Genomic DNA, 13,811 nt, shown 5'->3' on the forward strand with positions numbered 1-13,811 from the left:
CCCCACCCCCCGCCGCCCAGAAGTGGTAGAATCCACCGACCGGACTGCCGGCTTTCCAGCCCGGGAGGCCGAGCACTTCCAAACTGCGTGCGGGGGGAACGAGGTGAGGTTTGGGGAGACGGCCAGAAAGTGTCATGGGCGATTTATCTTGAGAAGTCACTTTCAGATTAATCAACATTTCGTCGAAACGGGATCTGTGATCATGTCTAATTAAAATCTTTTTGAGCATTCTAAACAAAAGGTTCTCCTTTGGGCTCTCCCCTTGGCATCCACCAGCTCTGGGCTGGCCCAGCGCTACCCATCTCGTTCCCACTCCCACACGGATAGGTGTGTGCGCAGCTGCCATCCTCTCGAGGGCAGCTCCACCTTTTAGCGCTCGGCTTGGTGCAGTCCTGTCCCCCCGGTAGTGAGTGGTACGGCCCCGGCCCCCTTAGCCTCCCCCTCCCGCACCGGGTCGGAGTGGTACGCGCCCCCCCGGGTGCGGACGCGGAACTGGCGCCCGCTTGCAGGCGCGCCTCGCGGGAGAGCTAGGGACGCTCGGCGGCCGGAGGGATTTCCTGCTGATCTGGCAGGTTCCCCGAGGCTCGGGGAGGTAGGAGAGTACTAGCCATTGGGGGCCCTAACGGGTATTTGGAAATTCCTAGGGTAAAGCGGGGTCTGAGAGGGAACGCGGCTCCACAAGGAGAGGGTCTTTGACTAGGCCCTGAAGGAGTTTGAGGGGCCGTGGAGTCTCCAGAGGGCTGGGGTCCAAGTAGGGAGGGGGCGCGACCACAGGTGGGGCGCTCTGACAGCCGAGGGGTGCGCACGGGTTGTAGGCTCCAGTGCTTCTCGGTTCCTGCCGCTTGGGCGGCACTGGTTCCGGGGCGGGGGCGGGGAACTGTCCAGCAGGTGAGGGGGCGGGCAGAGCTGTCGGGTCCCGAGCCCGAGCCAGCGCTAGCCCCTGGCGTGTGTGCTTGTGTGCGTGTGTATATGCGTGCGTGGGAGCGTGCGCCTTATATTTGGTTACGATGTGGAGAACCACATTTGGTTTTTCAATATATGTGTATATAGGCTATATAAATGTTATATATGTATGTTTAATTTCATACTTCAATATTGACTCGCTGAAGAATGGGAACACCATTTAATCGTTCCTGCAATTGCTCGCCTTTCCATCCTCGTGCATCTGAATTGTTCCTCCTTCTCCTACCCTCCTCCTTCCCCAACCCTACCTATCACTGGCCTCATTGCTCCAGTTCTCCCCCACGCTGGACCAGTTTGTGCTGATGAGCTTTGCAAGGTCACTGCCTGGGGAGGAGAGGCTCCCGTTGTGCTCACGTCAGCAAAGATGTCATATCGCCCTCGGGTCGGATTCCTGTGGTTTTACTATGAAATCCTGTCCCAAATGAGGGACGTATCCAAAAGGGTTGGTTAGTATGTTCATTGTAAGCTGAAAACGCATAGATAACCTAAACGTCTGTGGATTCTAGATGTGGATAGTGATATAGGACTTCAGCAGAGAGGTATATATTTTGAGATTGATGCCTTTCGACTACAGGAAGCTAGGGTTGAGGCGAGAGGTGGAGCCTGAGCCTGATGGGTGGTGTTAGAAAATTTAGACACTATGAGGAAGCGAAAAAGGCGAGAATGAAAAGGAAAGCCTTGGTTATCTCTGAATAACTGAAGGCAGTGGCTGTTGATGAGATAGGAATCGTGGCTAAAAAAAAATCTATCCTAGCACTCACAGCTGGAATAGTCAAGATCCCAGGGTTTTTGCAGCTCTGGAAGAAGATGAGGACCACAGAACATGATAGTGGTAGTACGTGGTAATAACTTGAGTTTGAATAAGGGCTGGGATCCCACCAATGCTAGAGAGGCCCCAGTGCCTAATTTATTAGTAAGAGATGCTTCAGGTCCCATCTTTGCAACTTTAGCCAGAAAGGGCTCTTGGTTTTCAATATAAACCTACATTTTAGGACTTAGTCAGGAGCTCTGGTCCTATAAATTCTGTTTTGCTTTAAGATATTTTGGCTCTCACTCTAAACATTTCTACATAATTCTTTATAGAACAAATTATGTTTTCATCTATATCCCATTCCATGTGTCCATTCTATCCCTTTTCATTCTGCTTAGGAGGAGTTCAGCTCAGTTCTGTAATGGTGCCTTGCCTTCTGCAGTATGCTCATGACTAGCATTTGGGAGAAACAAAGGACTGTTTGGGGTCATTAGCAATGATGACTCCCAGAAATGTGTGGGTGTATAACATGCTCAGGAATTTGGTGGGGAGGAGCTATCTATCAAAAGCCACAATTGGGACAAAGTACAAACTAACAGCAAATTGGGGAGAAGATAAACTAATTCTTAGCAGGTGCTGCCAGTGGAAGAGGTGTCTCCAGGTTTAAGGAGAACGAGTTGCTGTGGGTCCTGGAGGACTCTGGAGTAGCAGCTGCTAGCACTGTGCGGTCACCAAGCAGGGGAGGGACTATAGCTCTGCTATAAATAGTGCTGAGATCTAGAGTCGCTATGGAGACCAGACTGAATCCTCTTACCTGCAGGTCCTGTATTAGGAGCAAGGGAATAGAGGGAACACTATTTTGAGGGTACCAGAGGTGTGTAAATAGGTGTTCTTTATTATTACTTCAGCGAGGAGAAAAAATAGAACGTCTACTCATTATCTAAATCAAATAGGGCCTTAACACATGCAGGGAGTATATATGTCTGTGAGATGGGAGTGCACAAAATAGCAAATGAAGGAGTGGTGCGTGTGTGTATGTTGTAATGGAATTGTTTGTATCTACAGTCAATAAGGTGGCAGTGCAGCCACTGTGAAGGGTAAGAGACAGAATCTTGGCACATTGGAAAAAACCTTGTAGTGGAGTGAAACATTTTATTTTGAGAAGTATATAGAGACCCAAAAGGAAATGATAATTGTTTAAGCTTTTCATAATTTTAAAAATAGTTTAGAAATATCTCTGAGCACCTCTCCCTACCCTTATAGAAATCCTAGTATTTTCTCCTAATTCATAATTTTTGTAAGATAGAGTAGAACAAGATCTCATCTATGTGTACTGTATTTCTGATTCTGATCCCAAGATCAGAATAGAGAACTATTAGTTCAGCACCAAGGGCAGAGGTAGTAGCAGTAGCCACTGGACCCCTTTCTTGCTTGAGATGAGGCTGTTGGGGCCCAGACATTCTTCATGTGAGATCACGTGAGCTAAAATAGCCAGCTGTTGTTACTGTCTGGGTACAACTGACTAAAAAGTCTATATGGTAGTCTCACATCAAGCTGAGTGCAGATTGTTGAAACAGAATAATTAGGTTTCCCTCTAGACCTAGAAGTGCAGATTAATGGTGATTGAAGAATCTGGTTTGATTCTGATCATCCCTGGAGTGGTCCTGAAAGTGACTTAATTTTTGTTATCATAATAACTGACCCCAGATTAGTTTGCCTAGGTTTGTTTTTCAGGAACAGATCCCCAAGGGACTAGTCTGGAAATGAGCTGATTGGTAGGAATGGGGGATGGTGAGCCATTATTTGTCCTTCTCCTGCTTTGTTGGCAGTGCTGAGGATTGAATCCAGGGCCATGTGCTGCTAGGCAAGTGTTCTACCACTGAGCTACTCATTCCCAGCCCCACCCCTTATCCTATTTGACATTTGAGTCTGGAAGTTCTTAGGCCTAGATAGATGCTCACTATGCTAGGCAAGTGTCAAATTCTCCTATCCTTAGTACTAAAGTGGAAGCCTTCTGACCTGTGCTCCTGGCTGGGATGAAATTGAGAGGGATGATTCCCTTAGGCATAGCAATGGATCTTATCAGTACTTTTTTCCTACTAAACTTGAATTTTCAGGTAATATCAGAATTCCTCCTGGGAATGCTTACTTCTTGCTCGCTGCCCTCAAGTTTCTCTGAGATGAACTAATGAATTGGAATCATGGTGCAAAAGAAGAAGTTCTGCCCTCGGTTACTTGACTATCTGGTGATCGTAGGGGCCAGGTAACCAAGAAGACTGGCATTGTCTTGTCATCTGGGCAGGCACAAAGTCCGTAGTTATTCCCCTTCCCTATTTTCATGTTGCTTTGCATATCTCATTCTTCCCTCCTATTTTACCCTGATGGGAGCATTGATGACAGTAGTGGGGTGGGTTGAGAGTGCTGGTCTGGACAGAGACCAAAATTCTGTTTTTAACTCCCATCTTTGTGATTTTAAGCAAATTTGTCAGTTATAAAGAAAACTTTATACCTGAGTTTTCTTTTTTTGTAAAAAGGAAAAGTACATTGTGTTTTTTCTGTACCTACAAAGGCTATTATGGTAGCTAATATACTTTGAAAGGTGCTAATCATCGTAAGGTGTCAGCAATCATTTTATTATTGCAACTTTCTTTTTAGGTTAGCTGTCTTCATGACAGTGCAGACTTCATTTAGCCTGCCAGCTTAATGTGGCAAGGAGTACTTACACTTTCCAAGGTTCTATGGTTAGCTTATTTTATGCAAAAGAGCATTTTGAGCTTTATTTGTTGACTCTGGTTAAAACTTGATAGTATGTTCTGTCCATTCAGGCTGCTGAGTTTGTCTCTGTGTTCGTCAGGCACCCGAGCAGTGACAGTGTAGCTCAGACTCCTGAACTGCTACGGCGATACCCATTAGAAGATCATGCTGAGTTTCCGCTGCCCCCAGACGTCGTGTTCTTCTGCCAGCCTGAGGGCTGTCTGAGTGTGCGGCAGCGTCGCATGACCCTTCGGGATGATACCTCTTTTGTCTTCACCCTCACTGACAAGGACACTGGAGTCACACGTTATGGCATCTGTGTTAACTTTTACCGCTCCTTCCAGAAGCGAATGCCTAAGGAAAAGGGGGATGGTGGGGCAGGGTCCCGTGGGAAGGAAGGGACCCGTGCCACCCGTGCCTCAGAAGAGGTTGGCACTGAAAGTTCAGAGAGTGGCTCATCCCTGCAGCCTCCTACTGCTGACTCCACCCCCGATGTGAACCATTCTCCTCGGGGCAAACGCCGGGCCAAAGGGGGCAGTCGGTCCCGCAACAGTACTCTGACATCCCTGTGTGTGCTCAGCCACTACTCTTTCTTCTCCACCTTCCGAGAGTGTCTGTATACCCTCAAACGGCTGGTAGACTGCTGTAGTGAACGGCTGCTAGGCAAGAAACTGGGCATCCCTCGAGGTGTACAGAGGTAAGGTTTGCCTCTTGAGCTCTGAAGAGAGGGGAAGCACTTAGAGATTAGTTATCATTAGTCTGGGAAGGACATAGGAAATTTCCTCCATAGCCCGCAGTCCTTTAAGACCTGTTTAAACATGTTAGTCCTTATTGAGCAAAAGATTGCTGCAGAGAAAGCTGTACGTTCTGCCAACGTTTAGAGTAATGCTGAGGAGTTTGATCTTTCATGGTGGCACAACACTGAGTCCTACCACGTACACATTTTTACACTTGTTCTTGCTCTTGGTATATACCCTCTGATCCCATCTGAGCTCAAAGAGGGGGCTTTCTTAATGATACCCCTTTTCCAACTTTCATCACTATATCCTCCATGGTAATAATGGGTTGCAGTGGGTAACAGCTCCCGATGTTTATGTTATTGATTCTTGTCTCTCCTCAGGGACACCATGTGGAGGATTTTCACAGGATCACTGCTAGTGGAGGAGAAGTCAAGTGCCCTTCTGCATGACCTTCGAGAGATTGAGGCCTGGATCTATCGATTGCTGCGCTCCCCAGTCCCCGTCTCTGGGCAGAAGAGAGTAGACATTGAGGTCCTGCCCCAGGACCTCCAGCCGGCTCTGACCTTTGCTCTTCCAGACCCCTCTCGATTCACCCTAGTAGATTTCCCACTTCACCTTCCCTTGGAACTTCTGGGTGTGGATGCTTGTCTTCAGGTGCTAACCTGCATCCTGCTAGAGCACAAGGTGAGAAGGTCATCTTTACAGACCTTTCTAGGGAAGGAGCTTTGCAATGCAGCAGAAGCTAGAGCATGAGCTTTTTGAGGACAGGGCCTATGCCTTGTTCATCTTTTTATTTCTAGGAGGTAACTTAATGCCAGATACAAAGCAGGTATTTGGTGAATTAAAGCACTGGTATCATGTGGGATGTATTTAGAGAACTTGCTGCTTAGATGAATTATCCTTAATTATACTGATCTAATTCCCTGGAAATATCAGTAGTTCTGTTTCAATGTATGGTCCTGGGAGCTAAGAGGGTAATGATTCAAGGGGGATTACTGCAGGGCTTGGGTTGGGAGGTAGCAGGCATGATAGGGCATGGAGAAGTAGTGATTGGAAAGTAAGCTGCAGTTGTAGGCATGATGAGACAGAATTTAAATTGTAATGTTAGAAGCCATTTCCTCATAAACCTTATGCTGTTGACTGACCCTTGTGGTGGCTATGGCAGGTGGTGCTACAGTCCCGAGACTATAACGCACTTTCTATGTCTGTGATGGCATTTGTGGCGATGATTTACCCCCTGGAGTACATGTTTCCTGTCATTCCACTGCTTCCCACCTGCATGGCATCAGCAGAGCAGGTGAGTCTCAAGATGTCTTCTGATTTTGTCACTTCTTATCTTCTTGAGGGAGGAGGCTCAAAGCCCAGAGAAGCTGTAAGTCAGTACTCATCCTCAATCCCTTATAATTTATTTGTTGTATGATCAGTTTGAACTGAGATGGTGACAAAACTACGTATAATTTTTGTTTATCACAGTTAATGATTATAGACTACTTGTTACACTGCTACAGATATTCCATGTTATACATAAAGTGCATATTGCTGTCTTTCTAAAATCTGAAAAACTCTGAATTTTGAAATGCACCTAGCTCAAGTGTTTTGGGAAGGGATTGTAGGTCTGCATTTCCTTATCTAGAAAATCCTGACTTGATAAGTACTCATGATAGGTTTCTTATCTTCTTTATCTTTTCCACAGCTGCTGTTGGCTCCAACTCCGTACATCATTGGGGTCCCTGCCAGCTTCTTCCTCTACAAACTAGACTTCAAAATGCCTGATGATGTGTGGCTAGTGGATCTGGACAGCAATAGGGTGAGGTTCTGGGCTGAAGCATTGTCAGAACAAGATTAAGATTGTGTTCTAGATCCAATCCTGTGATGCCTCTTTTTTCAGATGATTTCTATTGTAAGGCTTATTGAAATAGTTTTTTTCTAATGCCAGTTTGACTCTCAGTTAGCACTCAAAGAATTACAGGATTTAATTTTTCCAGAATTAAGAGCATCTCCTGTATCCTCAAAGAGAAGCAGGGCAGTTACTTTTGTGGGATCCTTATATATGGTGTGGATAATCTCCTAATGGTTTTCCTGCAGTATAGTTTCCAGTAAGAAACTGTCATTTTGCAATCTGACTACATTAAAACTTTAGTAGAAACCCCTAATATGTGTTCATAGTAAAACTTTAGAAAATAAAAACAAAGTGTAAAGAAAAACCACAATCCTATTATCTAGAGGTAGTCACCAATAACATTTAGGCATACTTCCCTTCAGATGTGTATGTATATCCTATCTGTGTATGTACATGTTATACATACAGGTATACAGTGTAACATATATAGATGATGTGTGTACATTTATTTGTGTGTGTGTATGTATATATGTGTATATGTATAAAATGTTCTGTGCTTATTGTTTACCCTACATAAGTTCATTGTAAGATCATGCCTCTTGTCTTTTCTCTGGTGTAGGTGATTGCCCCAACTAATGCAGAAATGCTACCCATCCTGCCAGAACCAGAATCATTAGAACTGAAAAAACATTTAAAGCAGGTAGGTGATGAATGAAGGGAAAATAGGAGTAATAGATGCTGTATAAAATAATATTTCACTTTTTTGTGGTACTGAGGTTTGAACTCAGGGCCTCACACTTGCTAGGCAGGTGCTCTGCCACTTGAGCTACACCCCTAGTCCTTTTTTGTTTTAGTTATTTTTTGGGTAGGCCTCCTGTTTTTGCCTAGGGCCAGCCTTGGACCATGATCTTCCTACTTATGCCTCCCTTGTAGCTGGGATTATAGACATCACTAACACACCCAGATTATTTGTTGAGATGAGGTCTTGCTAACTTTTTTTCCCGTGCTGGCCTTGAACCATGATCTATCCTGTTTGCCCCCTAAGTAGCTGAGATTACAGGCATGACCTTAGAGTATTCTCAGTCTTGTAAGGTAGGAGTTAATAGTTTGGACAGTCTGGCTGCTTTTATATTATCTTCTTGAATTGATCCCAAAAGACCCTTTGGAAGCCTTTCCTCAAAAATTCCTTTCTTTGAATAATACCTCACATCCATTTCTCATTGATTGATTTTCTTCTTTTGATTTTCTTCTTCTGCATGCCAAACACAGTACCTTAAGGTAAAACATGACAAGGCTCCATTTCCTTCCCTGCTGCATGTGTGAAGTAGGACCACCAGTAGATAGTACTGTGCTTATTTTTAGGAATCCCGCTGTCATTTAAAGGGTCTTTAAAACAATTTTTTCTTTTTTTTTTTTTCTGTGTTGCCTGAAGTCCCTCTGGTGGTATCTTGTTTGGATTAAAATGGGTCATTTTGTATCATCCCTCTCACTCTCACTTGCTTCACCATTACTGATGTAACATGATTTCTTGTTGCTGCAGAGTCTGGTAAGAATTGCAAGTTCAGAAAGTTCTCTGTCTTCCCTTGCATTTTTGTTCTTAATGATTGCGTAAGAATGACTAATGAGATGGAGAGGTTAATATGTAGAATGATGTCTGTTTATTAGTTTAAATGTTTGTAGGAACTAAGATCCTTATGCTCCATTGATTTCATATTCTGCGCCCTGTTTCTCAAAGTGTGGTTCATGTACCAGCAGCATTATTACCTGGCCTTGTTAAAAGTGCAGAATCATCCCAGATATACTGAGTTAGAATCTGCTCTAACAGCAGCCCTAACATCATCCCAGGTGATTCCAACACTTAAAAGACACTGCTGATCTAAACCAGTGTTTTTCAAACTGCCCCATGGAGTCTGAAGGGCTGATTTAGGTTGTGAACACTGAGCACTTGAGGCTCTTGTTCCTCATGTCTTCAGAGGAGCTCTGTTTTTTTCAGTTCAGTTTGAAAAACTGAAATAAATTCAAAACTATTGTCCTAGGCTTCAGGTTTGGTCAAGTTGTCTTGAGCTAGGTTGACTTGGGATGGAGAGCTACATAATTCTGATTTATTTTCTAAAGGCTAAAATACTGGATTCTTTTTCAAAGATGAAATGGGTTGGCCATGATTTGCAAATGATCACAGTATTTTGTTGAGAACTCTCTCTCTGCAGAGAGAGCTTTTTTTTGTTTGTTTGTTTTTGGTGGGACTGGGGTTTGAACTCAGGGCTTCACAGTTGCAAAACAGGCACTGTACTGCTTGAGCCACACCTCCAGTCCATTTTGCTCTGGATATTTTGGAGATGGGGTCTTGCAAAGTATTTACCCAGACTGGCCACAAACTGTGAGCCTCCCGATCTCAGCCTCCCAAGTAACTAGGATTACTGGCTTGTTGAGAATTTTTTGGTTAGAGAGTGTGATGTGAAAGACTATAACAAGGCTCTTTATTAGGAGTCAAGATTGGCTTGCCGCATAGGAATGTGCCTTATATGAGGAATTTCTTGTTCATTTCACAGGCCTTAGCTAGCATGAGTCTCAACACTCAGCCCATTCTCAATCTGGAGAAATTTCATGAGGGCCAAGAGATCCCACTTCTCTTGGGAAGGCCTTCTAATGACCTGCAGTCCACCCCTTCTACTGAATTCAATCCACTCATCTATGGCAATGATGTGGATTCAGTGGATGTTGCAACTAGGTAAGACCAAATCAATTGTACAAAGTCATGAGTTTCTAAATTGTTTCATTGCTCTCTTTTTTTTTATTTTTTTATTTTTTTGTGGTACTGGGGCTTGAACTCAGGGCCTACACCTTGAGCTACTCCACCAGCCTTTTTTTTTTTTGGTGATGAGTATTTTCGAGATAGGGTCTCACGAACTATTTGCTTGGGCTGGCTTTGAACTGTCCTCCTAATCTCTGCCTCCTGGGTTGCTAGGATTACAGGCATGAGCCACCAGCATCCAGGTTTCATTGCTCTCTTGACTTTGGGGCAGACTACTTCCCAGAGCCATAATTTCTTCTCTCTCTTTTTTTTTTTTTTTTGCAGTACTGGAGTGTGCACTCAGAGCCTCATATTTGCTAGGCAGGCACACTGCCACTTGAGCCATTCTGCTAGCCCAGTATGTTGAGTATTTTCAAGATAGGGTTTCACAAACTATTTGCCTGGGCTGGTTTCAAATCACAATCCTCCTGATCTCTGCCTCCTGAGTAGCTAGGATTACAGGAGTGAGCCAATGGCTCAGAGTTTCTATATATATAAAATGTATGATACTTGGTTATGGTTTCCACTGTAGCAAAAGCAAAGAGAAGAAATAGTTAATCACACTCTCAGCCTGAAGAGAAGGACTGATGGTTCTTTAAGATATCTCTCCCCTTGATGTTAGAAGTCTGTTAAATGATGGTGTTGGGAGGTGGTCTAAGACCTTGGATCATGGGAATCCTTATTCTGCAGGGTGTGGGTCTCAGGTTATCTCATCATTCTCTTCTTCTCCAGAGTGGCCATGGTACGTTTCTTCAACTCCGCTAATGTGCTACAGGGCTTTCAAATGCACACGCGTACCTTGAGACTCTTCCCTCGGCCTGTGGTAGCTTTCCAGGCTGGCTCCTTTCTAGCCTCGCGTCCCCGGCAAACTCCTTTTGCTGAAAAACTGGCCAGGACTCAGGCTGTGGAGTACTTTGGAGAATGGATTCTTAACCCCACCAACTATGCCTTTCAGCGAATTCATAACAGTGAGTCCAACTCTGCTCACTCCACCTTTTGTCTTTGTCATCATGGACCTTTGCTTGTTCCCTTGCTCATCTTTTTTTTTTTTGTGATACTGGTGTTTGACTCAGGGCCTCACACTTGCCAAATGGGTGCTCTACCACTTGAACCACTCTGCCAGCTCTTTCTTTGTGTTGAGTATTTTTGAGATAGGGTCTCATGAACTATTTGCCCAGACTGGCTTCAAACCATGATCCTCCTGATATCTGCCTCCCAAGTAGCTAGAATTAATTACAGGTATGAGCCACCAGTGCCTGGCTATAGCTTACCTTTTTTCCTTGCTAGTAACTATTCTTTTTTCTCTCTGGGTAGATATGTTTGATCCAGCCCTGATTGGTGACAAGCCAAAGTGGTACGCTCACCAGCTGCAGCCCATCCACTATCGAGTCTATGATAGCAATTCTCAGCTGGCGGAGGCTTTGAGTATACCACCAGAGCGTGACTCTGACTCTGACCCCACTGATGACAGGTGAGCAGCCCCTCACATTACCCCTTCTTTAGCACATAGAAGACAAAATCTCATAACAGTCAGGTGTCAGTCTTTAAAGCCTTACATTATATTTTGTTTGGTTTTCTTGACTTTCTTATTTTATCTTGTTCCCTGACCTTGAGTTTAGGTGTGTTCTCCCAAGTACTGATTGAAGATTCTTTTGTCTGCCCCTTTCTGGTTCATTCTTTCTCTTTCTCTCTCTCTCTCTTCCCTTCACTCTGCAGTGGCAGTGATAGTATGGATTATGATGACTCAAGCTCTTCTTATTCCTCCCTTGGTGACTTTGTCAGTGAAATGATGAAATGTGACATCAATGGTGACACTCCCAGTAAGTGTGCTTGGGAAGATTGGCCAGCTCTGGGCAGGGGTTGGAGTTTAGAGATAAGGAGGTCTATACCTATCTCTTTTGGGTATTGGTAGATGTGGACCCTCTGACGCACGCGGCACTGGGGGATGCCAGTGAGGTGAAGATTGATGAGCTGCAGAACCAGAAGGAAACAGAGGAGCCTGGCCTGGACAGTGAGAACCCTCAGGAAAACCCTCCACTGCGCTCTATCTCCAGCACCACTGCCAGCAGCAGCCCTAGCACTGTCATCCATGGAGCTGCTTCTGTACGTGAGCATGTGGAAAGGTGGATGGGTGCGATGAGGCTGTTAGGAAAGCTATACTATAGCTATTAATTTGCCTCCTTCCTCAAACTCTTCCTCCTCTCCATAGGCCCTGTGACTTAGAGCCTCTGGGATGTAGTTTTGACTCCAGAAGGAGGTCGTTGGTCTGTCTTTTTAAGGTGCTTTGATCTACCTATGCAGTTTGTGAGGACAGAGACCCAGGGTGCCACAGAGATCTTTTCCCATACATTTCACAGGCTGGGGAATCTGACAAGTCTGGCCCAGATGTGCCAAAGTGAGACTGGGAAGGTGTCACTGGACACCAGGTGACCACTTTTTATTTAATGTGACCCTTAGGAACCTTCTGACTCAATGGAGATGGATGATAAGGCAGCAGTAGGCGACTCCAAGCCTCTCCCTCCTGTGCTTCCCAGCAGTGGCAAATCGAACATGGACAGGCATCAGACAGAGATCGGAGAGGGGTCAGTGCGCCGGCGAACCTATGACAATCCATACTTCGAGCCCCAATATGGCTTTCCCCCTGAGGAAGATGATGATGAGCAGGGGGAAAGCTACACTCCCCGATTCAGCCAACATGTCAATGGCAATCGGTGAGAGCCTGGGGATCCCTTCTAGATGGGTGACTGAAGGACCTCACTACAGTGGACCCCGGGCAAGGGTGAATAAAGTCTGAGAAGTTCTGAATACTCTCGCGGTCCTGCCATTCACAGAGGGTAGTGCTTTGATCCAGGGAATTAAGAGTTGTGGGAAGGGAGCAGCAACTTCAGTGTAGCATAGGCCCTCTCCCAAGATAGATACCCCTGCCAGGGGCTTATAGGTGCCACTGTGCATTCAAGGGCTCAAAAGCTGCTGCGGCCCAACAGCTTGAAACTGGCAAGTGACTCAGATGCAGAGTCAGACTCCCGAGCAAGCTCTCCCAACTCCACCGTCTCCAACAACAGCACCGAGGGCTTCGGGGGCATCATGTCTTTTGCCAGTAAGTGTCTTAAGCTCTCTCATTCCTGTGTTCTGTTTCCTTTACTGTAGAGCCTGATGTTGCTTGGAACTTGAGATATGGAAGTGGAATAGACGAGGTCAATAAAGGACAGTCAGATTAGTCATTATTGTCACCTGGAGGTTCAGTCTATTTCTGGCAAGATAGCTGAGAAGTCAACTGAAAATTAAGTATTAAATTAAAAAGTCATACACTTAACACATATGATTTATGGAAATATTCTGATCAAATTTGATTTGAATATATATCTGATATCTTCTTTGCCTGGTGAGGAACTTTCATGAACATGCTTTAAAATTTATATGAGGTTGATTTCCAGCAGTGAGGGATGGCACCACTTAAAGATGGAGATAGACTAGGGGCTAGAGAGAGTGCCCCTAGGGGAAAAGAGTGATTTCAGAAGCTAGGGAGGGATGGCACTCATTTGGTGGTAATAGTATATTACCACTAGTTTTCATGCTGTGTTATCAGTAGATGAGGGCATTGGATACTAGCATGGGAGGTACCCAGAGAAAGTTGTTTCTGGGTTTTGAGCAGTCCCAGCAATGGCTCATTTGTTTGTCCTTAGTTAGACTTCATCATCTCTTAAGGTAGATCAGAGATTGTCTGATCTAGCATACTATGATGCTGTGTGAAAAAAGGGAAATGAAAATGATGCTACAGTCACCAAAGCAGAATGCTTTGTCCCGCTAATTCACTGCTCTCACACTCTTCCCTTAATAGGCAGCCTCTATCGGAACCACAGCACGAGCTTTAGTCTTTCAAACCTCACACTGCCAACCAAAGGTGCCCGGGAGAAGACCACTCCATTTCCCAGTCTGAAAGGTAACTCCAGCTTTCTTTTGCCAAACCAAGTT

At 45.0% G+C, this 13,811-nt stretch overlaps 1 protein-coding gene across 50 annotated transcripts in view; it reads left to right on the forward strand.

Annotated features, from left to right (window-relative positions):
• Positions 1-440: 440 nt before the first annotated feature.
• Positions 441-13,811, forward strand: part of Madd (MAP kinase activating death domain) — a 40,472-nt gene continuing 27,101 nt past the window's right edge. For 26 of the 50 annotated variants that reach the window (XM_074044803.1, XM_074044900.1, XM_074044834.1 and 23 more), the window contains exons 1-15: positions 441-592; positions 3,832-3,977; positions 4,569-5,165; positions 5,589-5,892; positions 6,374-6,505; positions 6,902-7,015; positions 7,668-7,748; positions 9,598-9,776; positions 10,572-10,807; positions 11,154-11,310; positions 11,556-11,659; positions 11,752-11,942; positions 12,297-12,550; positions 12,797-12,936; positions 13,678-13,779. In XM_074044803.1, the coding sequence (XP_073900904.1) occupies positions 3,916-3,977; positions 4,569-5,165; positions 5,589-5,892; positions 6,374-6,505; positions 6,902-7,015; positions 7,668-7,748; positions 9,598-9,776; positions 10,572-10,807; positions 11,154-11,310; positions 11,556-11,659; positions 11,752-11,942; positions 12,297-12,550; positions 12,797-12,936; positions 13,678-13,779 (2,653 nt within the window). In that variant the 5' untranslated portion in view covers positions 441-592; positions 3,832-3,915. The remainder of the gene's footprint in view (positions 593-3,831; positions 3,978-4,568; positions 5,166-5,588; positions 5,893-6,373; positions 6,506-6,901; positions 7,016-7,667; positions 7,749-9,597; positions 9,777-10,571; positions 10,808-11,153; positions 11,311-11,555; positions 11,660-11,751; positions 11,943-12,296; positions 12,551-12,796; positions 12,937-13,677; positions 13,780-13,811) is intronic. The other 24 variants (XM_074044857.1, XM_074045031.1, XM_074045035.1 and 21 more) reach the window with 1 other exon arrangement.

This window comes from Castor canadensis, chromosome 1, assembly GCF_047511655.1.
Source record: "Castor canadensis chromosome 1, mCasCan1.hap1v2, whole genome shotgun sequence".
NCBI classification, from domain to species: domain Eukaryota; kingdom Metazoa; phylum Chordata; class Mammalia; order Rodentia; family Castoridae; genus Castor; species Castor canadensis.